Source organism: Panthera onca, chromosome B4 (genome assembly GCF_046562875.1).
Source record: "Panthera onca isolate mPanOnc1 chromosome B4, mPanOnc1 haplotype 2, whole genome shotgun sequence".
NCBI classification, from domain to species: Eukaryota; Metazoa; Chordata; class Mammalia; order Carnivora; family Felidae; genus Panthera; species Panthera onca.
In genome coordinates, this window is record NC_138345.1 from 111302383 (window position 1) to 111330209 (window position 27827).

Here is a 27827-nt window from a genome sequence, read left to right on the forward strand (position 1 = left end):
CTAGACTATCTGTAAATCAACGGCCATGTTTTCCTACCCAGCTGAAACTGTCCACAAAAATGCTAATCAAAGTGCTGATCCATGATAAGAAGATAAGGAACAGGCACCAAAGTACAAATCAATGCACTGTTTGCACAGCGTTACCACTGCGGCTGCTACTACATGCAAAAAGAAAAAAAACCACAGAAACCTCCAGCAACATATAAAAAACTCTCAGTTGAAATACAGTGTGATTAATGAAACTTGTTAATTTACATTCTGACACATGGTCCTTATCTCACTGTGGACCTGTAATAAATGGACCAGTAGCTGGTCCACGGACCACACTTTGAACAGTACTGGCTTATTTATAAGGTACTGAAGAATGATATCTCACATTAACTGTTTTGGGCATATCAATCTTTGCTGGGAACCAAATTACCAGATTTGCCTGATAGGCAGTTAAATTTTTTGCAACTCCCACATATTACAAAGATAACCTCAATTTTATAGCAAGTAAAAGCTAAAACTTTAGCATGTCATGAACAATGATTTTTTTTAACAAACATAAACAAAATACTTCCAGAAAATACTTGATAAGTAAGCAACATTTCTCCTAAAGTTTATGGAAATTGAAAGCTAAAACAGAAACAATTAAGTCTGGGGTTTTGGTACCTAGAGTACACAAGCTATGGCTGAATAAACTGTTTAAAATTCTTCAATCTTCATTTCAAAACAAGCACTATCACTGCCTGGTTCCTTTGTTGAAAAAGCTCACTATGTAATTTTAAATCTTGTTTGACAGTACAGGTAACCCATGAACAACACGGGTTTAAACTCTGTGGGTCCACTTATACATGGGTCTTTTTCAGTAAACACAGTACAGTACTGTAAACGTATTTTCTCCTTATGATTTCCTAGTAACATTTTTTCAACATTTTTTCTCTACCTTACATTACTGTAAGAACACAATATTTAGTATTTATATAACATTCAAAACTATGTGTTAATTGACTAAGTTATTGGTAAGGCTTCTGGCCCATAGTAAGCTATTAGTAGTTGAGTTCTGGGAGAGTTCAAAAGTTATATTCAGATTTTCAACTGTGCAGGGGTGAGCTGGGGTGAGGAAAAGGTGTGGGCTGGTGTCCCTATCCCGTGTTGTTCAAGGGCCAAATGAAAAACTGGCATGTACCAACTCAGAGAGCAGCATTCAGAATCACATGAATTTTAGAATATTCATTTCAGATATTATTATTTAATAACAGACTCAACTGTAGACAAAGGATTACTATCAACGGTGGGACGCAATTAAGCGATCCCTGCAGCTAGACTAGAAACTGGTTAACTAAGATTTATCTTAAGTAACATTAAAATAGTTTGATCATGATATAGAATGAAGAATCAGTACCAGATTAAGTAAAAAGTATCACAACCACAGAATTGGTAGTGCAATTAAAATAGTATTAGCTTAATATGATCTTCAGGATTTCAGGATAGAAATGATCATATTTTCACTGGAGGTATGATATTTAAAACTTTTTTTAGGTGTCATTAAGGCAATACATAGAAGCCCCACACATGTAGCAGTCAAGTAATTTCTGGAACAAGCTACCTGTTTATCTAGTATCTCCTAAATAATAATCAAATGTGAAACTATCTTTTCCAATTACCCACCTGTACCACAAAAGTGCCTAAAACAATTGTGCAGAAGATGGCATTATTAAAGATTCCTTCGAATACATTTCTTTCACCATGAATTTTCCGGGCATTTATTTCGTTGAAAAGTTGCATCAGCACAAAGGTATTAAAAACAATAGTATAATGTTCGGAAGGAGGAGCATGCAAAGGAGCATTTCTTCCACTATCAATATCAAAAAACTTTTCTCCTGAAAGAATGAAAAATTACGATTTTGTAATTCTCATACAAAATAATTTAACATTTCAAGAAAAGTATGCAGTAATAAAACCTAGCCAGACCTTTATTTGATCTCCAATGACAGCACAGGAAAAGTTGGAAGGAACCTGGGGTTATCTAATACAACTCTCTTGTTTTACAGACGAGGACATGGAACCCCCCAAATTATGACATCGAAGTTAGTGGCAGAACCAGGACAAGAAACGAGGATTCTTTTTACTTCCTCCCACTATCTATTGTAGTGCCTTCCTAATAAGCATCATCCACTGACAAAGAGGAGAAAGTAAAGATAAATGGGGGTCAGAAACAGAACAACTTCTGTTCTTGAAGAAGTTGTAACATTAAAACATCTGGGATTACATTAGCTTGGAATAAAAACAACCAAAGCTTTATCAGGCATTGAATTCTTACCAGCAAATAAGAGTGTAAAGACTACTACAAGTTGATAGAATGCATGACCCAAAATATTCTTCATCATCGTGCGTGAGATGAGAGGCTTATTTCTACCATAAGGCTTCCGGAGCAAGAGAGACTCAGTGGGGGGTTCAGTCGCCAGAGCCAGGGAAGCGAGCGTATCCATTATGAGGTTCACCCACAGCATCTGTACAGCCTTAAGTGGTGAATCCTAGAAAAGACAGGTTTCCTAATAGACATTCATAACTATTCAGGGACTCAGAAATTCTCAGGAAGCTTTTTGTATTTAAGAACTTACAGAACAGAACAGGATTACATTTTTATATTAATTAACCTACAATATTAAGGTTCAGTTTATTCAACTATTTAAGTACTTTAACGCGGCAGATTATACACACAGTTTTGCTTTAAAACAACCATGTTTTAATAAAAAAACTGTGAACCTACTTGAGTAATACAGGCGCCCGTGAAAGCAACAATCACTGCTACTACATTAACTGTGAGCTGGAACTGAAGAAATTTGGAGATGCTGTCATAGACATTTCGTCCCCACATAACTGCCTTAACAATGCTCGTAAAGTTGTCATCTGTGAGAATAATATCAGATGCTTCTTTAGCTACGTCAGTTCCAGCGATACCCTATTAAAAAAAATTCTGTGAATTAGACTCAATGTTTAAAGTATAACCTTTAAATATCCGAAAGGGTAGTAAATAACAAAAATTGTTACCTCCATACTTAGTAACTAAGGACTTAAATTTACTGTAAAAGAAGGTAATATACTTATTCTGAGATACCTGTCAGGAAGATATTCCATCTAAAGCAAAAATCAAAGAGTAAGATATTGCATGAAATAGAAGTACAAACCAAATATTTCCAATGAAAACCTAGTGTTGTTATTGAGATATGGTGTAAGTATAAAATATGCACTGGTTCTGAAGACTTAATACAAAAAAGAAAAAAGAAAGCTCAACAGCTCACTAACTATTTTTCATTGGTTACACTTTTAAGGGATATTTTGGATTCACTGGTTTAAATAAAATAATTATTAAAAGTTAAAAAGGAGAAAAGAAAGTTCAAACTTGGCTTAAAAACAATGAGGAATGAACACAGGCATCACCCAAGTTCCTCCCAACAGTCACACAAAAAGATACATTCAACCATAACAACTCACAAAAACAATGTTAGTGAGAAAGGAGACAGTGCAAAGAAATCCTAAAAGGCTAGAAAGGAGATAACCAAACTGTAAGCTGGCAGACCCTAGAGAATGGAATCCTAAGCCAAGAGTAGGGAAAGCAGAAAATTAACTTTCTTTGCACTACAGGACGCTCCTATACAAGGCCCAGTACTTGGCAGCACCAGGTAGCACTGGAAGGAGCGGTGAAGGTACGAATGAAAAGAGAAGGATTTCTTGTAAGTCGATCAAAGACACTGAAGAAGTACCAAGAAGGTCCAAACTAAGAACCACGTCCGTCAAGAGTAGAATGGGATGCATTAATAAACTGTGGATTAATCAAAACAACACAGATGAATCTCATAAGCATAATGATGGATCAAGAATACTGGACTCACGGGGCGCCCGGGTAGATCAGCCGGTTGTTTAAATGTCTGACTTTGGCTCAGATCATGATCTCGCGGTTCACAGGTTCAAGCTGGACTCAAAATAACACGTAACACAATTTTCTTATGTTCAAAGTTCGGTAACAGGCAAAAGTAATCTTCAGACTACTAGTTATCTTTGCAGAGAAACAGGGCAACGATTAGAAGACGGTGTGACTGACACACCTATGGGAATAGGTAATAATCTATTCCTTGCTTTGCATACTAGAACAGGTCTGTTCATTTGTGATAATCCATTCAGTTGTACATTTATTTATATATTTTTTTAATTTTTAAAGTTTATTTATTTCGAGAGAGAGAATGAGTGGGGGGTGGGCAGAGACAGAGGGGGACAGAGGATCCAAAGCCATTTCTGTGCTGACAGCAGAGCCAGATGTGGGGCTCGAACTCATGAACTGTGAGACCATGACCTGAGCTGAAATTGGACACTTAACCAACTGAACCACCCAGGCGCCCCTCAGTTGTGCATTTATGACTTAGGCACTTTTCCGTATGTGTGTTACACATTAATAATAAAATTAAAAGAAAAGGCACCTAGATCCTCAAGGCCTCTTCCCAAGTCCATGCAACCAAGTGACAATTTGGTAAGCCCTCTGACCTGGACGAAGACTGCCTGCTAATTTATCAGAGAGGGTATGACAAAGAAGGTCCAGACTGAAGGGTACCAAGCACTGCTGAATATAGGGGTGCTACCCTGAAAAAAAAAAAAAAGAGGCTAAGAGTAACTCTGTTTATTGAGTGTTGAGACCACGACCCTTTTTTCTCTACTTGTTGCCCAGTACTGTACCAGTATTAAGGTACAGATTTGACAATTATTTTCTGAGAAATCTTAAGAGAAAAGACCTAAAAATACAATTCAATGTACCCTAAGGAAGTGAAATGGCCAAGCCAGAACACTCTACTGAGAGGCTTCTGTTTGACAAATCCCGCCTACAGGTCCAAGGCTTTCCAGCTTTCCACTGGTAGACACTCAGAGACAACCGAGAATCACCTGACATCTGAGGAAAGACTAATCTGAAAGAGACTAAACCAAAAGGCAAATGGACACACAGACTCTGCAGAGACAAAAATTTATTTTAAAAAGTCAAATCCTTAAAAAGGTACATCAGTGAAACATGAATAGGATGCTAAAACAGTAACAAAAAACTTACAGATCCAAAAACAACTCTTGGAAATTACAATATATGATCACAGAAATGAAGAAAACAAAAACAAAACCAAACAAACCCAAAACTAAAACAAAACAGAAACTGAGGAAATATCCACGAAAATAAAGCAAGATGACAAAGGTATGGTAAATACGAAAAAAGGAGACCAGATAGTAAGTCCAAGCAGTTCAAGAACTGGGAAGGACGTAGCACTTTTATGGGCTTACCAGGCACAGGGTGGGAAGGAGGGTGGGTATTCCAAAAGAACAAACAGTGGCGATGAAATGATTATTACCAAAAAATTTCACAAAACTGAAGAAAATGAGTTTATTTCATAACAGAAAGTCGTTCCATGACAAAAAATCATTACATTTCAGGAGACTGGAAACTAAGACGTATATACTTCCAGAAAGGAAAACAAAAAAAGAAAACAACACAAGAGGTTCAAAATTGAAAATGGTTCGTAACAATAGAGGAATGAATTCAAAATTCTGAGTGGAAAAAATGATTTTCAAACTAGACCTTTATACCAAGTCAGATTAAGAATCAAGAGTGAGGAAAGGGTGGAGACTTCAGTCATAAAAGTTATAAAAGAGTTTACCTCTCCTGAATTGTTTTTTGTCAGGAAGTTATTGGAGAAGACGGTATTACTATATGAGGGAGTACACCAAAACAGATGATGACATCGAGTCCAGGAAATACAAGAGCCGACATGAGAGAGGAAAAGGAAATCCTCAGGTATGGAGAAAAACAAGACAGCTGGGCTGCAGGCCTAGCCAACAGTCCACATTGAAGCATGTCAGAAGGTCTGGGAGAGGAGGCTCTAAGAAGGTAAAAATGTAAAAGTGCCAGATGATTCTGACGTAAAGAAAGGAGAATTTGATGATGAATTAGTGTTGGGAGTACACAGAAAAGCAAGAGTGAACAAATTAAAAAAAAAAAAGATTTAAAAAGAAAGTCAATGAAAAAGATAATTTATAGGGAATACAAAAAGTTGTGCAAGCAAGTAAGACTTATCAGTAGGCCACACGGCTCAGCTTGGATCAGCATTTATGATCACAATGCTGATCAATATGCTGATCTATCTGAAATTATGCTCTAACTCTGTGGGAAGAGTGATAGGATAGGTAGTGTGCATGTATGCAGTTATGGAGGTGACCGTGGTGTGTGCCTGGTGAGCCCATAAAAGTGCTACATCTGCACCTTCCTTAGCGAAAAGTCAATAGCCAGTGCTTAAGAAAACAAAAAAGCACCATCATGCCATTTAGATATGTGGACGCAAACAACTAAGGGAAACAAACAGCTAAACTAGTCGGTTTCCTTTCACCAAAAAAATGAGCTGGAATAATACTTATCACTGGGGACCTAAGTAGTAAATCTTATGAAGTGATCTGACTTTTTAAATGCATATATTGTTTTGATAAATAAGCTTTTCTCAAAAATATTCAAGGGGAAACAATCTTAATTTAAAATTTGAGTCTCTAGCTTCTAATTGGAATATGTGACTTGGAACGTGAACCGTATCTAAAACATCTGAGCCCTATAGGTTTCCCTGTTTCTCGGCAGCCCCGTCTTGTACAAATGCAAACCTCACCATACCCTTGTTCAGAATCCTTCAAAATTTAAAGAGTAATTTTGAGATGTTAATTTGCGTCCAAATAAAAATGAGTTCCATAGTCAAGTAAGTTTGGGAAACTTCCATCAGAAAAAGTTAAACAGCTTTTTTGTGACCTTCTCTGAGCCGTGCGTCACCCTGTGTTGTGAGTCTCCAAGCTTCCTTTACTCCGCTGGAAGTCTGCTCGGGAAAGGGCTGGTCTACCGGATGAAAGAACGAACTCTCTCAGCATTTAAGGCCCTTTTCGGGTCCCCAATCAGCCTGGCCTCATAGTCCATTACCTCCCAAGAGCACACACCCTCTTCTAGTCAAGTTAAACTTCCTGCAGCCCCACTGAGGGTCTCTGGGCTGTACTTCCGCACCTCCTCTTCTCTCTCCCTCAACTCCAATTGGCACTTCTTTCAGAAACCCTTTCCCCATCGCTCCAGGCAGAGTCTTCCTCCTTGCAGCACTCCGCATGTTGTGTCTGGGCCTTCACTTGGTGCCACTATGCTCTGATTATTTATTTCTCTGCCTGCTGAACCTTCAGGAGGCAACTACTCATCTCTAATGTTTCTGGACCAGAATACTGAAAATAGCTTCTTAATGTTTGGAGAATAAACAAACAAATCCTTTATTAATCCAAAGTTTAAAAAGACAGGATCTTAATTACCTTAGGGAAGATTTTACTGCCAAAGATGTATTTGGTTATAGAAATACATCATGGTACTCAGACTCTGAGGACAGAAATATCGGTATGTTATGGTAAAGTGAATTTTGGTAAGAATAACGTAATAAAATAATATAATCATATTTTAAATGTACCACGGAGGCTTGCAATCTTAAGGAATCTATGGGGCATGGCTAAATAGAGGAAAAAGTCAGACTTCTTTGCAAGCTAATAATGTACTTTTTTTTTTTTAATATATATTGTATTTATTTTTGAGAAACAAAGAGAGATAGAGCACAAACGGGGGAGGGGCAAAGAGAGAATGAGACAAAGAATCCGAAGCAAGCTCCAGGCTCTGAGCTGTTAGCACAGAGCCTGGCGTGGGGCTCCAGCTCACAAATCATGAGATCATGGCCTGAGCTGAAGTCGGATGCTTAACCGACTGAGTCACCCAGGTGCCCCGCAAGCTAATAATGTACTTATACTAGAGTCCTTTTGTAAATGTCACTTTAATGTTGAAATTTTTTTTTAATGTCGAATTTTCTAAATATCAGTATGTATAGTGTGTGTGTATATATATACATTATATATAAATACGCATACATACGCATATATATACATATATACATATATATAGATATACATACATATATATGTACATATATATAGAAAGAGACAGAGAGAGACAGAGAGGGAGAATACACAGATAGTATTCTAAAATGGCTATTTCTGCCTGCAAAGTAAGAGACAAATTTAAAAAGGACTAATCAATAGTCATTTCTTGCGGGTATCTATTATAAACTCAAGCCAAATAATTTTGTCTTTCAGTTTTAAAATATAAGATTGAAAAACTGAATAAATACACAAAGTAAACTTAAGCTTGACTGAACAAAAGTGCTTTCAAGTTCAAGTCATTCTTCCTCTGTCTTTTTAAAATAGATTTAGATGTCTGATGTGCTAACTTAAAAAGAATAAGTGGTACAATGGGCCTAAACCCTTCCGGGCTTAAACAAAGCAGCCACTGTACTGTTCTATCTGTAATACTATATTTACCTGTATGTTTTGAAACCTCTTAGCATCTGCCTTAAACACTGAAGTTTTGGGAAGAAAGCTTTTTAGTTTTTAAAATGCACTGCAAAAGCCTTCCTGGCTGGCTGTCCAGATGAAAGTAACAGTCAGAGTCCTGGTAAATGCTCAAGAGCAGCAGAGTGTGATCCCGTGTTCCTAAAGTGAACAATGATCCTATCTGCCCACAGCCAAAGGAAAGGCACTTCAATATTCCTTCTCCCTTCATCTACCTTTCACAAGTCTTCAGAAGTTCAGACAAACGTGCTGCCAACCCTACTGAGTTTGGAACAGGGTAGGGTGGGGCTCTTGGGGTTCACAGCTTTCGGCTGAGAGCACTTCACCCACAGAATTTCCTCTTTCCATCTCTCTCATGCCAGCTGAAAGGCTGTCACCATGGTGATGGTTCTGCTAAACCCCTATTTTAGCAGCAAAATATCAGGGGGATGAATTACACAAATAAACATTGGTACACATATATAATCTTGTATCTGAAGCCTGTAGGGCCAGACTATGCTTCACGATTCAAGTCTCCCATATTTTAGAGAGATAATGAGGCACATAATTCCCATCACAAATTCCCCCAGAGGGGGCAAGTGCCCCTCAAAAACTTTAATACCTATACAACGGCTATGAAGGTTCATATTAAGTGGGACAAGTAACTTCCTCACATCAGTTCAGAGTAAGTTTGGGAGTCAAATGAGTCTGTTGCAAATTTAGGAAAGAAATTTCAGTTTTCAGACTTTTAGATTTGAGAATTGTGATTATGGACCTGTATTTTCAAAAAATGAAATAAAATAAAATTAAAAATAGAGTACAAGTTTTCTATAGCACTGAAAATACAAAGATTCATTCCAAAACTAAAAAACTGGAAGAAATTGATTTAAAGATATGAAAAACCTACTATCAATCATTAAACACTTATGTAGTACAGATATTTCATGATAGCAATTTTATAGTAAATACTTAATCAGTACACTATCAGTATTATGGCTAGAGTAAAAGAAAATAATAATGAAATGCTGAGATTTTCTAGCACTTTAAATAATCAAATCTGAATCCAAGACTTGTGGGGGAGGAAGAGGATTATAGCTATTATATATGAAATGATGATTCAGTGACTCTTTAACAGACATTTTCAGTTGAGTGGAAGATTCTCAAATCATATTTTTAACTTAGACACACACACACACATACACACACACACACTCCCTCTCTCATCTGTTCAAAGCCTGTCTCTTAAGAGGATTGCTGAAAGGTTCAGATCAGATGACAGATACATATATACATTTTGCAGAGTATAAGGTAAATGCATGATGTTGTAAGTGTTCAAGAGTCACCTTCTAGCCAGATTTCACTGCATCAAATAAATGTAGTTACAAACTACTCAGACTTATATATCAATTTAGAGACATACTTGGACTCAAATCTTGAGGTACAGAGTTTAATATCAATAGCAATTTAGTAACAAACAACCCAGCCAGTAAATTATATCTGAATACGTAAACAGGTAAGTTCCTACCATTGCAAATCCAACATCGGCTTTCTTTAGTGCTGGGCCATCATTTGTACCATCACCAGTTACAGCTACAACCTGGCGTTGTTCTGAGACAGTGCTGTCAATTATACCTGAAACAAAAGGAATATTTTTGCTGTAAAAACCTCCCCTTTAATTAATAAGATGATTCTGCAGAGTACCCTGACCAGCCAGTTTTACAGACCTGAGGTTAAAAAGAAACAAACACACATAGAGAAATGAAAACTGCTGAGACGCTGGGCAAGGACCAAGTCCAGAAACTAAGGTTACGTTAGGAGCAATATCCTGTTTTACTGAAGATAAACACAATTAACCAAAGGTGTGAATAGGAACTATATTCATAGGGTGTCTGGTGGCTCAGCGGGTTAAGTGTCTAACTTCGGCTCAGGTCATGATCTCCTGGTTCGTGAGTTCAAGCCTCACATCAGGCTATGTGCTGACAGCTCAGAGCCTGGAGTCTGCTTTGGATTGTGTCTCCCTCTCTCTCTGTTCCTCCCTCAATCATGCTCTATTTCTCTCTCTCTCAAAAATAAACAAACATTAAAAGAAATAAAAAGGAAATGTATTTAGACTTTATTGGAAAAGATAACATCCTAGAGTCAATAAATCTATTATTCAGTATCTATTACTATTTTCAGAAGGAGAACACATTTCTGTTATTAAGAAATTGTGAAATAACTGTAAAACCTACTCACCTTTAACCAGTGTATGTTTGTCAGTAGGAGATGATCTTGCAAGTACTCGAAGCTTTGGCCAAATCTTGTCTATCCTCTCTTGCTCAATCTATAAATGTTTATGACAGTTAAAATGCACCCAAATCTAGTTTTATAATTCCCCAATTAGCAATCTGGCATATGTATCAGCAGTTCTCAAAAGTATGGTTAACAGACCAGAACCATCAGCAGCTCCAGGGAACTTGTCAGAAATGCAAATTTTTGAACAAGGCACCAAGCCTATCATCTTATCAAATAACAACTCTGGGTTGGGGCCTAGCAGTCAAGGTTTTTAAAAAACTCTCCAGGTCACTGTGATGCATACTCAAGGTTGAGAACCGCTACTGTATATGATCAAAATTAGAAAATCTTCCTACTGTCTATGAAAATGAAAACTCCTTAGCACAGTATAAAAAGCTCAGAAGAGTTTGAGGTGCCCTAAAATATGCTCTGTTATCAACCTTTTCAAATTCCTCCTCCCACATTCACTTACACATACACTTCTGAAATTGGCCTAGACTGAAAAAAAGAAGTGTTCTTTTTTGTCCCTTTAGGAAAAATCTCCAGATCATGAAATCCTAAAATTTCAGTGTTTTTGTGCTTCAGGTGCAGGCTGCATTTATTCATGGTGATACCTAACACATGGTGCATATTCAGTATGTTATTTGTTGAATGAAATTCCTAATGTATGAAAAATTTATCAACATAAAAAAACCAAAAACCAAAAAACAATCCTTACCTCTCCTTTTTCATTTCGTATTCTTCTGTTGAAATCTTTACCTTCTAAGCATAGAAAATCTTCCCCAGGATGTAAAATACCACATTTGGTAGCAATAGCCCGAGCGGTATTAATATTATCACCAGTGACCATCCGCACAGTAATTCCAGCCCTCTGACACTTCCTTATTGCTTCTGGTACCTGGTTGACACAGAAAAAAATCATATTATGAAAGAAAATTAATATTTCCAGAGGGGGGGGAACCCACTGCATAATGCATTACTGCATCGTCCCACAGATAATGAAAATTTAAATTTCATCTCAATATATTCAGTATTTCTTCAATTGTTCCCAATAATCTCTTCTTTCCTCTTCTACTGCCACAGTCCTAGTTCAGGCTTCATTTTCAGTTGTGATTCTATTTTATGTTTGCATTATTTATTTACCAAAGCCTTCTTAAAATGCTCCCCCTCCCCAACCATTATGCAGTTCTTTTCTGGCTGGCTTTCTACCTTTCTGGGTTTACTGCCCAGACCACACCACAGTAAAATGCTGATGTATTCTTGAGAGTATAGTATGGGTGGCTCGCTTCCCGCCCCCCGCTCCCCCCACTCCTTATCTTCTAAGGATGACTTTACCTACTCTTATAACTTCAACTGTCATGTATGTGCTAATAACTTTCAAATTTACATTTTTCTCCCGCCTCATTGTGAGTGCTGGGTTCATAATTCCATCAGAGAAGTGGACATTGGAATTTGGGTGTCCAAAAAGGGGACGATGTTTCTTAAACCTATGTATCTAACAGAAACCTAAGGGCCATCATCATGACGTCTTCCATCTCCTTTATCCTATCCATCTTTAAAGGACAGGGAATCTTGTGGATTCTACCTCAAACCTTCCCGGCACCTTGTTCCCTCTACCTGGTATCCTTGTCTACGTTTGTCCCTCCTGTAAAACATCTGATAGACTTGACAGAATTATTCTTCTAATAGATTTTCTTAAAATTACGTGACGATTCCTCTACTATTATACTATAAACCACAAAGTTCTTAGTATAATAAAGTATCACACTTGAGCCTCAGAATAGTTTTCCAGTTTATCTACAATTTTCCTCTACTACACAACTTGATGGATGAATAATCTATATGTTGTTTCTGTGTCTCTGGTTCTAGCAATTCCTTTTGCCTACAAAATCCTTCCCTACTCTTCTCTAACAGGAAATCCATACTGATCCCTCTAGAGCAGAGGATGCAGATGCAAATGCAAATGCAAATGCCTACAGAGCCATGTGGGTAACATAAATGAGGAAAACACTCTGACAGTTACAAACCCCAAACTAATGCCTCATGAGAGAGAGATTCCGCTCCAGCCTGTTTTCACTATGGTGGAGTAAGCATCTAATATTGATAGAACCTACAACTTCAAGAGAAAACAGAAACCTAGATTTGTGTATGGTCTCTCAATACATAACTCTTTAAACACACACACATACACACACGGTCCAAGGAAAATTTGACTGAAGGCTAAATTTGGTCTGCAGGCTGACAGTTTATGATTTCTTTTATAAATACAGTTTAAATGTAATGTCTCTGGAAGCAGCTTTCATGGCCTATCTACACAAAATTGTGTCTTTGTATAGTGCATACCTCTATCTACACAAAATTGTGTCTTTGTATAGTGCATACCTCTATTTAAGAAAGAAATCAAAATTTGATTTTGAAAACATTGGTTTGCTGTATAAATGTAATATATATTTGGATATCTTATTGGAGATAAAAAAAATAACTCAAGATTGTCTACCCAAGAACTCACTGATTGGGTGCTATCCCAAGATCATTTGAAATAGGGAGACAATGAATAAGAGGAAGAAGCTGCTCTCAGGTTAAAAAGATGTGGCAAATAATATTTAACAAGGACAAACTAACATTTATTGATGGCCCACTAACCACACCAAATACTTCCACTCAAAGCTGACAAACCACCTCCACTTTTAGAGATAGGAAACTGAAGAGAAGCCAATTACCACGTTCAAGAACCTATGCAAATGCAATAAAGCTGGATTTATTCTAGATACCTAATTTATCAAAATTCTCTATATCAGAAATGCACAGTCCAGAATACCCACCAAGAGAAAGCTGTTGTATATCACGTTGTCTCACTTTAGTCTGAAAGTACCCATCTCATTTGGTGATACTAAAAAAATTAAGTGCCACTTACATGTTTAAAAAAAGATGAAACTCTCCCATCAACCTCAATGCCAAGAGCATGATAAAAGCCATATATTTTCCAAAGGACAAAAGTTGTAGACACTTGATTTAATACATTTAGGTAAGATTTAAGGCATAAATCCATGTATAAAACTTTGGTTTCCCTTTGACCACAGGTTGGGAAACATTACCCACCTGTATATTTCATAAGCATTTGAAACTCTAAAACCCCAAACGGAATTTACCTTGATCTCTGTATAGGCTGGTTCTGATTCTCTTATTCCACCGGTAGTACCATCACCCAGTTATGCAAGCAGACTGTCCTCTATAGGGCATCTAATTGTAGAGCTATACTTTCCCCAGGAGATCTCTGGGAACCCCTCATGTGGATATCCCAGCCTAGGCCACTTTCAGGCTACTAGGTCCAAATGCCCACATGACATACATTTGGATGTTTCAGACACCTCAACAATGTCAAAAACAGTATATCCCAACCCAACAGTATATCCCATTCCTATTGGTTATACCTCCATTTACTTTGAAATCATCCTCTTCTTTTCATCTGCCCTGCCACACTATATGAAGTGCTAAGCATGACCATCTCTTGCCTGCGATCACTGCAATAATCTTCTGGCTTCCCTGCTCCACCTCCTCTGTTTCTTACACAGTACACAAGATAGTCTCTTAACAACACAAATCATGTCACTTCCCAGCCTGAATTACTTCCCACTGAGTTTCAGAATACAATTCAGAACCCTTATTGTCTTTGTAAGACCAAAGATAATCCTATCTGCCCCTTCTTGTCCATACTTCTGGCCATACTGGCCTCCTTTCTATCTTTGAAATGGCTAAGACTTTCTCGCCATCAGGCCTCTCTGTATTTTTGGTTCCATTTTCCTGGAATATTCTTCTCACAACTATTAAAATGGCAGGCTCACTTTCAGCCATCAGATCTCAATACCAATGTCTTATCTTCAGACATTCTTAACGTGGTCTCTCTCAGTTACCTATTTCATCACCCTGTGCCTATCCCTTATAGCTCTTTTCACACTTGTAATTGTCTTATCTGATATCACCCTCCCAACTACCCCCACATGCCAGTCAGAATATAAAGCCTTTGAGGGTGGGGACCAAGCCCTATTCCTCACAGTATATATTTTCTCTTGGCATACTAAGTACCTATTATTTTGTCTGTTTGGCCTCCTTACTTCTCTAGAATATAAACTTCATGACAATTTTGTTTACTGCAGTATTTCTAGTTCCTAACGAAGTACTTGGTTCTACACATTGGGTGCTGCTGACAGTGAGGAGCCTGCTTGGGATTCTCTCTCTCCCCCTCGTTCTCTGCCCTTCCCCTGCTCCTGTTTTCACTCTCTCTCTCTCTCTCTCTCCCCCCCCTTCTCAAAACAAATAAACTTAAAAAAAAGAAACATTTTCAATATTAAAGAATATATATATATGGCATAGTGGTCTTTTAAGAACATGTGTTTTATTTATTTTTTTTTTTTAAATTTTTTTTTCAACGTTTTTAATTTATTTTTGGGACAGAGAGAGACAGAGCATGAATGGGGGAGGGGCAGAGAGAGAGGGAGACACAGAATTGGAAACAGGCTCCAGGCTCCGAGCCGTCAGCCCAGAGCCTGACGCGGGGCTCGAACTCACGGACCGCGAGATCGTGACCTGGCTGAAGTCGGACGCTTAACCGACTGCGCCACCCAGGCGCCCCAAGAACATGTGTTTTAGACAAAGCCAAAATTTGAACATATTAGTTCTATGGTCTAGAGCTAACCTCTACACACCTTGATTTTTTTTCATCTGTCAAATTAGAATAATAATTAATAGAGGTGAACATGAAATAATACATGTAAAGCAGGTGGCATAGTATCTGGCACACAGTAAGAATTCAATAAAAAGATGCTATTGCTTTAGACAAAGTTGGGGCTCATGTTGTTTACGTGTTTGCTCATTCCCACCCAAGAGTGACTTCTTTGAGGCCAGGGAACAAATCTCAAAAATCTTTATGTCTATAGTACCCTAGTATAGTGACTGGCACACAGCAGTTGCTCAATAAACTTTAAAATAAAAAGAAGAGAAACAAAGTCTAGAGATGCATGCTGTCCAGTATGGTAACAAGATATTTCCATTCAAATTAAATAAAGCTTAAAAATTCTGTTTTTCAGTAGTACTAGCCATACTTCAAAAACTCTTAAGTCCCATGTGGTGAGTGGCTACTGTGGTGAACAACATCTAGAAAACTTCTATCATCACAAGAAAGTTCTATTGAGCAGTGGTGGTTTACAAACTATGAAAACACATAATTTAATGCATCTATTATTCAACATGATTGGAAAAACCTACTGAGTTCAAGGTACTGTGTTAGGTTATGGTGCTATCAGTACGTAAGATCCTCAAGGGAAGCGGTCTAATTAAAAACTGTACATGGGGGTGGGGGGCGGCGCCTGGATGGCTCAGTCGGTTAAGCATCTGACTCTTGATTTCAGCTCAGGTCATGATCTCGTGGTGTGTAAGGTCAAGCCCTGCAACGGGCACTGTGCTGTCAGCAGAGGGATCCTCTGCTTGGGATCCTCTCTCTCCCTTTCTCTCTCTGCCCATCCCTGCCATCTCTCTCTCTCTCACTCAAAATAAATAAACTTAAAAAGAAAAAAACTATACATAGGTAGCATATGCATCACATGCACTATATTTTCACCTTTTGGATTGACACAGAAAAAAAAATTAAATCACAAACACCAAGAAGGTTACTAGAAAAGTGGCTGTAGTCAGTGCCTAGATGCCCTGGGGTTGAGAGATTCTGCACATGCAGAGCACGGAACGGTTCACCACCTCGGGTCTCACAGGGTCTTCAATCCCCACAACAGCAATGCACGTAAGGCCGGTGACAATATCATTTTCATTATCCCACTCGGGTTCTGGTTCTCCTGCTGGGAAATCTCTGAACGCAAGACATATGGTTCTCAAGCCTTCTGAAGCCATCGGTTCAATCACTGTTTTTACAATATCATCACGGTCCCTTGGTCTGAACACTTTTGCCTCACCATTAGCACTCAAGATTTTGAAACACCTAAAAGGAAATGTTGAATCCAAACATCAATAATTAACAAAAATAATGGTTAATGCCACTTAAGTGAATGGGAAGGGCTAGAAATCATGGGATCTGACAACTGGAATTTAGAGAAATTATGTATGCTGCATTTCTACAGACTTAAATTACATTCACTTTTCACCCTCCCCTTTACAAAAACAGTTCTAAATTTTTATGGTTCTCATTTGATAGTTCTCCACTTTATCAGTTACTCTAGATATTCTCTAAACCTTCTCTTTTGGAAACGCAAAGCTTTTACATTTTTGCAAAGAACCCCTAGTGGCAGAAAAGAATACACGATACACCTGTCCATTCTGGTACAGAATGAGGCATTAACGTTAACAAAAAAATTCACAAATATTCTTCTTTTAAAGTAAAAAGCCAAGTTCAATCAACCCCTTACCTGAGATGTTGTTTCATCACCTATATTGTTTTAACCATGAAAGAAAAAAAATAACTTGTTGTTAAAATAAGCATTCTATTGGAAGGAGAGAGATAATGCCAAAATAGTTTCAATTTCAGTGACACTAACTACAAACTTTTAATTATGTAGTAAATAAAGGTCACACTATGTACTTCCCTATTTAAAGTTTATTTTTCATGACTCCTTTCTCTGCTCCTCTCCCTTGGTGATGCGACCTCCTCCTGTTCTAGGCAGGTGACTGTCAAATCCACATCTTCTGTTTTGATGGTTTTCCAAAGCTCTCCATCACTGCTCGGTAACTCCATTCAGATGCTGTACCAACACCTAAATCTACTGCATGCAAGTCTAAACGCTGCCTTTTCAATATTAACATCAACGTCAGCCCAGTAATTTCAATGTAAATCTTAAATCTCACCTGAACACTTCCTTTTTCCTCGCCACTTATATATGATCAGCTCCTGAGTCTCCTCTGTTTGTCCTTGTAACAGTCTCCCGAATGGTACCTCCTGAATGGTCCCTCTTCTTTCTGTTCCCCCTGCTACTGTCTTCTTCAGGCTCTTACTTTGAGCTACAGCTATTGTAATAGCTTTTTAATTAATATGTCTCCAGTCCATCCTTTCTTTCCCCCCCAACCCACCTTACTCCCTGATGATGGAAAACATACTCCAGTTACATCATCTGGCCCACTTCATTTTTACTGCTCAGCCTAAGGTGTAAGAGCCCCATGACAAAATGTAAATATCACTGTAGGACTAGTTACTGTATACTTATTATCTATCAGACTCCTAGCTAGATGGTTCACATGCATCATTTTATTTCACTGTTGCAGAGTTGGTGGTCAAAAAGCCTGATCGGTTTTGATTCAAAAACCTCCCTGTACCACCTATCTGGTATTCAGCAAGCCATGGATGAGACAGATTTCTAAACTTTCATACTGAAATCAGATAACCAAGTGTACAGTTAAGGGAAGAAAGCTCTACGTGGCGTGTGTGTCACAAAACCCATTATTACCCAGCTGAACTATGCAACTAGATACCTCCCCAATATGGCCAGCATATTCCCACCTCCTTCCCTTTGATGCGGCTTCCTTTCCCTTGATGCTCTTACTTTATGCCAAAACTTTTCTAAAGTGCCACATGTTTGGAATAAAAGACCTTAAAGTTAATCCTACTTCTAGGATTTCTTAAAAAAATAATGAAGTGTCACATCCTTCTTAAGGGTATGAACTCATCCTAAAACTGTACCTATCTGTCATATGCTGCCTTTTGAGTGATTTATTTACAGACCTGTCTCTTAAACTTGTTAGAGTACAATCTGTCAAGTATTCATTAAGGTTAATGCTGGATTATAATCTACACATAAGCAAATTAAAAGTAAAAATTTTTTAAATGTTATAATTTCAAATGAGCTTTAATTTTCCAAAGCTGCTTTTAAATTGGTTTTAAATTCTCTACTTCTCTCTGGAATAAAGGAAACCAAAATAATTTCAACACCTGTAATAACATATAAACATCAGAGAAATTATACATAAATGTGTAATGTCAAAAGTGAAACTACTGCTCTGTAAAAGGACAATAAAAAAGAAAGATAATGACTCAAAATGACAGGAGATATTTAAATATGACAATGCAGCAGCATAAATACGAAACCTGATTGGAGAATTCTCAAGATCTACTAGTTTTAATGCTTTGCTGTTCTAAAAACTAATCTATAATTCATCCATCACATTTTTCGAGTTCACTATCTACAATGCTGCGTTGAAGATGTAAACTTGAGTTTTTCTTCCCAGGAGGCTCTTATTTTTCATAATCCTCTATAACCACGGAATCAACATGTCTAAAAACAAAGAGCAAGGTTTACTTTATAAAGTCCACCAGATTGAAAGTAATGGGCAGAGTTTCCCTATAGAAAAATACTATGAAATAAAAGAAGCTGAAGTATGAAAATGGCAGAACACCATGGGCAAGTATCTAGATACCGTTAAAATATACTGGAAAGCTCTGAGGTCCTATCAAATGCCTGATGTTCACAAAAAAAATGAAATAGCAACAAAAGCAACATAGTAGGTATTCCATAAAGCAACTATAGTGAGCAATTTATTCATCTAAGCATTTTACTCTTACTTTTTCAGAATTATCTCAGATGCACCCTTGCTGAATATTCGATAACTTCCATCTGAATTTTTCAGGACAGTACTCATGGACTTCCTAACAGAATTGAAGGTGTAGACTTTGTACAGTGCTTCTTCTGGGATTTCATTTCTAACATCCTGATAATCTCGTTTTAAATCCAAAAGAAGTCCCAACAAGGCACATTCAGTTTTATTACCAACATGACGAGGTAATCCACCCTCTTTCTCTGGTGGCTATAAGAGAAAAAGGTTTAGAAGCTAGTATCATCTTGTTTCTCTATGACAGTTTAATTTATAATGTAAAATAGAATGCGACATTCTAAAACAAAATTATATAGGAAACTTCTAATAGCAGCATTTCAAAGAGGGACACAAAAAGGTACAGTAGAAAGGATCTCTGGGGCAAGAATGACATGAATTCCAATCTCAGCCCTGCCAGTTACTAGCTATGTGAATTTTTGGCAAGTTACCCCACTGCTGTGGTCCTTGGCTTTAGCATCTGGAAAACAGGTGCACTTATGACCCAAGAATTAAGTGAGATAAGGCATGTAAAGCTTACAGTTGGTTCTTGACACATAGTGGGATTTCATAAATTTTAATTCCTTTCCTTTTCTCTTCCTGTTTTCATTGAACATTTACATTAACTCAAAATTCGGTCTACTTTACAAGTTTTTTAACTTAAAATAAAAGTAATGCATTAAAATAGAGCACTGTTGCCTTAAACATACATAAAAGCTTTACTTCTTCATAGTATCTTCCCAAATACCACCTTATATAATTGCCACTGCACTAATAAGGGCAGATGTGACAGTCTTTACTTAACAATTGAAGAAAGCGAAGCTCGGACTTTTAGCTAGTAAAAGGCAAAGCTAGATCTAGAACCAAGATCCCATAACTTTTCAGTCCAATAATCTAATTCATGCATATCTTCACTAGACAACTTGCAATATCAATTTTGTTCATGGTCTTCCTCCATAAATCAATAGAACACATACCAACTCAAGCAATTTCATACTTCAGGTTGTAAATAAGACTTTTAACTTGCAAAGTTAAAAATATTTTATTTTAAGGCAGCACAAAGTCTAGAATTACTTTACTGAGTTAGTTTCAAAAGGTCTAAGGATGACCTCAGGGGTAGGATCTACTGAGAAAGCAAAGACAGCATATGGCAAGCATATATAAAAACATACTCAGTTGAAATCTGGCTTCAAAATTTTCTCTAGAAAATTCTACAGGAAGATAATCTGGACTTTCACAAAATAGGCTTAGTAAGAATTTAAAATTAATAACTTGCTCTGGTTATAAGTCTTGACAGTTTCTAAACACGGGACATTCAAAACACAGGAGGAAAATACAAGTAAATAGAAGATATAAGTCCATCAACAGATCTTACTCACAATACAAATTGTATCAAAGAAACTTAACTGAACACATGACTTTTAAAAACATAACATAATTCAGTTCTTCAATTTATATATAATAAGGGTAGATCTGAAGAGCTACATATAGTCTAATCATTACACATATTTAAAAATTAATTTTCATATATAAATTAATTATTAAAGAAACCTTACCAATATTTTTGATGTATAAGCACAATTCACAGAAATCCCTGTTACAAGATAGGACAAAATATTTGGTGGAATAGCTTCTGGTTCAGGAATCTTTTTATAATGTTTTTCATTTATGTAAGCTTGAACAACTGTCATCCTGTTCATTGTCAATGTCCCTGTTTTATCTGAACAAATAGCTGTAGCGTTTCCCATGGTTTCACAAGCATCCAGATGCCTTACTAAGTTATTGTCTTTCATCATTTTCTATGGTGACAAAAAAGAACAAAAACAAAAACCTAGTTAAGCTACATACAAAACTAATCACCTCATTACACAAAATTGTAAAATGCTTTAAAATAAGAACAAAAACTCGCAGCTACATACAAATACACAGTATAAAGCACCAACTGGAAGAATTTTAGTATATTTGACCTATTCAAATAAAGCTAAAGAGCATAACAGTTTTCTGTGGTTTCAATCTTTTTTTTTTTTTTTTTACCACTATATAACATAATCTGGTAAATGAATACAGATACCTGTACTCATATGCAAATCATGTTGACTATATGCCCCCAAAAGCCTCTGTAAGTTTCTTCACATTATAAGAGCTTTGACAATTTGTATTCCCAAGTACAAAGGTACTTACAACCTTGTAAAAATATATTACATTTAAGGATTAAGTCTCCTTACAAAGTGGAAAACAAATCACCAAGGAAAAAGCAGCTTTATCATTTAAAATACAGAGCCGGTGGGCACGCAGTTGTCTGATTTTTTTTTTTCCCTTCTTTTGACTCTGATAGATTGACATAACAGATCAAAACCAGAGTGGGTCTTTTTTATCCTTTCCATATACTAGACACCTGGTATTCTCATCCTTAGGATAATCTCCTCCTCTAATTTACACGAACAAAAACACACAGTTTCTAAACAACCAAGAGTTTTCACAGTAGCCCCAAAAGGCATTCGAATTAAAATGCTTGATATTTCATTCTCAAAAATGAAGAATGGGTTAAAAACCACACAGAGCTGTTTTACCAAGTATGTTCTGTGACTGCTAACATGCTAGATACTGCAAGAACTGGTTCCTGGAAGAAATAAAAATGGGGAAGAAAAAGGTGTACCCTCTGAAATTACTTATGATTTGCATTAATATTGATGCAAATATTAATACTAAAAAAACTAAGTTCTACAGTGAAAAAAAGTTGTTTCACTTTGCAAAGTACTAACAAAGCATCCATAAATACGACACATCTCCGTGAAAAAGAGCAGTAATTGGTAACATTTGGGCTAAACCGTTAATTAAAGCCTAAAGAACAGTAGTTACAATGTTCTTACTCATTTTCTATTAAAGAAATGTAAATTCTGCCTACATCTTTTGGTCAACTGAAAAATTAATGTTATTGGTGACTATCAAAATGAACTGACAGTACTGATAAAATGATCATCTAAAACTTATTTACCCCAATTATTTCAAAATATCAAAAAACAGGACAAATAGATGATTACACTTCATCACCCTGAAAACGTTTACTATTTTATTTTTGAAACGGAAGATGTTAAATGGCTGAAGAGAAAATAAACCCAAACAGTAAGCAAAATATTCTTATCCTAATAGGCTTATTGCAAAGCATGCTGGAATACTGAAGATCAGAGCGCTAAAGCTGAAACTGTTTCTTCTGTTGCTCATCACCATCAGCACTACTGCTTAAGGAGAAGAGCTAATTAACATCAGAAAATTGACAACAGAAGCATTCTTCCATTCAGTATAATTTTACCTGCAAAGCCATTTTGAAAGATCAAAATTATCCAAACTAAACCTTTCTAAAAATCCAATCCACCATTTCCATTTAAGATATAAAACTAATAAAAATAAATTAATAATCGTCAACCAGATGATGACTTTAGTAAACAGTAGTTGGCAAAGGTGTCAAAGCTCAGGTTTAGAATTCTACCTGGAAAACAAGAATCGAGCTTCCAGAGGTGACACGGGGAGACACCTGAATAAAGGAAGAGCAGATGATCCACGGGAAGAACGACTGGGCCCTGAAGTATGTGACAAACTACAGGGGGGCTGGTGACGCTGGACCAGAGGGACACAGGTACAAGATGAGCACCGAGGGGGTCAGCAGGGCCACACTGCCTGGGCCCTGCAGGCCACAGTGAGCTTGGATTTTTCTAAGTGTGACGAGAAGCCACTGGAGTTTTACGCAAGGAAATAACACGGGTGGATTATATTTTAAAAGGAGTCTGCCTACTGTGTGGAAGCTTGGCTGTGTTGTGATGAGGGCAGAAGAGTGGAAACAAGGAGGCCTTAGAAGCTTGGACTTGGGAGAGAAGCCTCTTGGCTCTTGTCCCACAGGTGAATGACAAACACCTGAATTTTACAGACAGGAAAAAGGAGGCAATGTGACTTGCAACATAACTACCATACAGTCAAAATTAAACTAGAACTTTGCCTAGCAGGGTTGCGCTGGGTGTCGCGTCCAGGCTGCCCTGGGAGGAAATACAGAAGTCTTGATGAACAGAGACCTTCACCTTGGGGAGTGGGGGGTGGGGAAGGGAGAGAGGGGTGGGGAAGGGAGAGAGGGGTGGGGAAGGGAGAGAGGGGTGGGGGAGGGGCGCGAGGGGAGGAGGAAACCTGTGACAACATTTCTAAAGGAAACTAAATTTATGGAAAGCTCCTACTTTCAGAACCAGGAAAAAGAGTAACCAGATGTGAATTTTCTCGACCAACTAAGGCTTTAAACTTAGTAAGTGTACTTAGCTCTTTTCTGCTTACCTTGACAGAATAAGCCAGGGAGATGGTGACTGCAAGTGGAAGGCCTTCCGGCACGGCGACCACTAAAACCGTAACTCCAATAATGAAGAACTTCACAAAATATTGTATATAAATCGGTGTGCACTCGGCAAGCCATGGTCTCTTCTGAACCCAGAACGTATCAATTACAAAATATAACACTAGAATGATAACTGTGATGGCAGACATCAACAAACCTTTCAGTATATAAAAAAAAGAAAGAAAGAAAAAAAAGAAAAAAGTTGTGATTATTTCAGTAGTCCAGACACTACCCATTGCCAATTACATATTAGCCACTGGAAGAATTACCATGGGTTAGATAATACTTACTTTAAGTTCTTTGCTAAACTGTTACCTTTTTGTTTTGGTTTGGTTTTTTTATACCTAACTCATCATTCAGCATTGTCAGATTTAATTTCTGCTTCCAAGTCTAGCCCTGTCCCCGGGAGAACTGGTAGAAAAGCATTATGATTCTTTCCTAGACTTAATTGTACCTTCGGCCTTCTACTAAAGCTAAGACAAAATAACAGGCAATGACAAGGAAACACCAAAAGCTCAGAATAAGTGGGCAGTTTACATGTTGCCAACCGCTTAATGCTGAAAGAGAAGCTGGTAAAAGTCTGATCAATGGGGAGACTTGGAATTAAATATTCAACCCTATTTTTTATTAAAAAAATACATTCTCTGAATTATTTTTTTCATCTATCCTTAGTGCTTAAGTTAAAAAACCAAGACTTAATCATGTTTTACAAACCATTTCCGTATTTTGTGGACTATTTAGCCTTTTACAAATGAATATTAAGAGATAAGACAAGTCCACATGTCTGCATCTGATAATCCAACCCAATGTCTGCTACCTGTAGCACCACCATCTTAAATCCACCCTTTTCCCCAACATGGAGTCAGTATTACCATATGGCTGTATGTTACAGGAAGCAAATATTTGCTATTGGAAAACAAACTTATTGAGAACAGAAGCAAAAACCTCACTTTTTCCGACATACTCCTAAGAAGCAGAATTATAGAATTTAAGTGATTTTAATAATATATGTTGATTTATCCACATGTAATCTTTCACACAGATGATACTGTTGGAGGCTATGCTCTGTTTTTAGCTAAAAGCTCTGCTTCCACTTTTTCTCCCCCTAAAGAGTGTAACAGGTGTTTTCTAGGGGTGCCTGGGTGGCTCAGTCAGTTACACATCCAACTTCAGCTCAGGTCATGATCTCACAGCTTGTGGGTTCGAGCCTTGCGTCGGGCTCTGTGCTGACAGCTCACAGCCTGGAGCCTGCTTTGGATTCTGTGTCTCCCTCTCTCTCTGTGCCTTCCCCCGCTCACACTCTGTCTGTCTCTCTCTCTCTCAAAAATAAACATTAAAAAAATTACAAAAATAAAATCGTAACAGGTGTTTTCTAGTGAAGACAGTAATTTAGTAAATTTCAGCTTCAGCAGGATGGTGCTCCAATTAATCCATTCAATTTAACTAAGCTGTAAGTTTTAGAAAAATATATACCTAATTTTTTTTCATAGTCAGTAAAAAGATGAGAAAATGGGTGGCGAAATTTCTTTTTATTAAAATGTAGCTGGATACCTGTACTGAGTATCTTAACAGCCCTCTCTCTATTGGCTTCCAGAAATCCTGAGAAATTCAGAGATGAGAGCATGGGCTTCTGAATAAACTGGGCAGACTCGGGTACTAATCCTAACCCGACCACTTATTAGCTGGTTGACAGAGGACACCTCTTTCCACATGACATGGGGTAAGAGCTCCCCAAGCTGCCATGATATTGTGAGGATCTGCAAGAACTCAAAAGACCTGGCATATTGCGGATAAAAGTGAAAATACTTTTTAGCTCCCCTTCCACTCACAAAAGCAATGATTTGTAGCCTTAAGTGGGTCAAAAGACGATTTTCAAGCATAAAGCCAGTATATTTTAAAAGCAAAACACCATATTTTCTTGTTTATCATACCTGCTTTGCCAATCTGAACAGCCAGCTTTGTAAGCTTCCCTTGTAAGACAGATTTTTCCTTTTTTGGCAAATTTGCTTTCTTTTTGTCTTTTTCATCACCATCTCCACCTTCTTCACTCTTCAAAGGCTGCATTTCCATCGCTGCACCATCCTGGGCTTTTGCTACATTTAAGAGCAAATATAACCTCACTACATTTTAAAGGCACCCATAACTATTAATATTTTGAAACAATTTTGAAACAAATCAGTTTCATATAGGAACTAGAAAGGATTTAAACATTCAGCTTTGTGTATGCAGGGTTGTTATGTCTTACTTTCTCCGGCATACAGACAAATGTAAGCCAGAGAAAATAAGACAATAGTGACACTAGGTTGTGAATCTTCATACCAGACTTGAGAATGTTGTGCCGGTAACAGGGATGAGGCATAAGAAGAAACATAGTCCTTAAACCGAGAACTAAACACCAAATCATTTCTCTTCCCCTGTGTTGTGTTCGATAAGACTTATCCCAAACACTATAAAACCTGCCCACGTGTGACCATAATGGAGAATGTTATGTATAACCACACAGATAGAGAAATGTACGTGTGTTTACAAATCTAAATAAATGCAAAAAACCATTTAAGTTGTATACTTTGTTTCTTACAGTTTTCCTGGCAATAATATAGTAACCAATGCTAAAATACTTGATGTGCTTAAGCTGAGAGTTACCTCACATCTGGATTTTTCTAGGTTACCTACCACAAATCACAGTTAAAATCTTATTACCATTGTAAAGGCAGCATGACTAAGGCACTGGCAGGAAGAGGCGTTCATAACCCAAGTTAACATAAACTGATTGCCCTTGCTACCCGTCTCCTACTTTTGGATAAATACAGTCCACGGTAGATACATTTTTGGATGTAATGAAAACAAGCTAACTGTACTTTTAATCCTTGCGAACTCACCTTTGTTGCGATTCTCAATAGCTCCATCTTGTTTCTTATCTGTAGGAACAAAATGGGAATTAAAGCTTTCCAAAAGAAATAAAGTCAGCCATGCTAAATTATGCGAAGGCAGTTAACATCTGTGTAACAGAACTGTTACACCACGGTATGTGCTGGTACAGATTAGAAAGCATTTGGCCTGTAATGACCCGCTGGGTCAATCACACCCCAGGCTCAATCAGAAGTACCCCAATACATTTTGGGGCACCTATTCTTGTTTGGATTCTCTGTAAGACTTTACTCTTTTATATGCTCTAATGAACCCAGAAATAGTACAAGAGGTTTCAAACTAAACACACATATAATTCTCAGAAAGTAGAAAACAGCAGGGGTAGAGGGGGAGGGAGCAATGCCATCAAGACAACAGGCACACGAGAGAGCTGTGAGGAAGAGGACAGCAAACACCAGGTATACAAGACAGAGGAGATGCAAGTAAGTAAACCCGGAATGGAATGTGCATGTAAAGAATAGGCCAGTGAGGCCACCAGTGATGGGGATTCCCCAAGTTAGCTTAAATTTGGACAGAACAGAAAGATGATGATGTCTGCAGCAAGAAAATCATCAAGAAGGGAATGAGTCTACTGTTCGGAGCAGGCAGTGGAATACTGAAAATGGCAAAGAGGAGGCAGAGCCATTCGGCTAATTTTTCTTCCAACTTTTCTATCTAGAAGAGTGATCTTGAAACTGGGAAATGTGGAACAAACAGAAAGGAACAGATGCTCAAGATAGATGAGGAGACAGTAAGAGAATATCTAGCTACTTTCAACGAGCTCTGAATCTGGAGAGATACCAGACGGCTACATTCCAGACTAGGAAGGAAACACAGACAGATTACCCTGAACCGCTTTTGAGTAACGGCCAAAGCCGTCAAGGGAATGGAAGAAGGGCTGAAGTCCACAGATAGAAAAATGTCCTGTTCTGTGAAGAAAACAAATGAGCAACACAAATGAAGAAAACAAAAGAATAAAAAATGATACACAATGAGTTAGATGTTCATTCCTGGGAATATTTTTGATTGGATAAAAAAACAGAGGTAAAAGATCTTAGAAAAAATAGTGTTTATTGGAAAAGACACTGTGGGGTGAATTAAACAGTCATGATACAAACTTCCTTTCCTTTTCAAACAGGGTCCACTGACCTCAGACTCCTATAAATTAGGATGCAGCACAGTGTATGGTTAAGAGCACAGACTCTTGAGCCAAATAAGCAGGTCTGATCTGCCACTTACTAGATCTTTGACCTGGAGTAAGTACTTAACTCTTTAAGCCTCAGGTTACTCATCA

General features: G+C 37.6%; 1 protein-coding gene across 5 annotated transcripts in view; it reads right to left on the bottom strand.

Annotated features, from left to right (window-relative positions):
- The window catches only part of ATP2B1 (ATPase plasma membrane Ca2+ transporting 1), a 132147-nt gene that overhangs the window by 14280 nt on the left and 90040 nt on the right, over positions 1-27827 (bottom strand). For all 5 annotated transcript variants that reach the window (XM_060656803.3, XM_060656800.3, XM_060656804.3 and 2 more), the window contains exons 7-18: positions 26506-26544; positions 25558-25719; positions 23569-23783; positions 20811-21053; positions 19229-19470; positions 16423-16660; positions 11393-11572; positions 10636-10723; positions 9926-10032; positions 2756-2947; positions 2306-2519; positions 1654-1865 (exon numbers count right to left, since the gene is read on the bottom strand). In XM_060656803.3, coding sequence (XP_060512786.1) covers positions 1654-1865; positions 2306-2519; positions 2756-2947; positions 9926-10032; positions 10636-10723; positions 11393-11572; positions 16423-16660; positions 19229-19470; positions 20811-21053; positions 23569-23783; positions 25558-25719; positions 26506-26544 — 2132 coding nt within the window. The remainder of the gene's footprint in view (positions 1-1653; positions 1866-2305; positions 2520-2755; positions 2948-9925; positions 10033-10635; positions 10724-11392; positions 11573-16422; positions 16661-19228; positions 19471-20810; positions 21054-23568; positions 23784-25557; positions 25720-26505; positions 26545-27827) is intronic.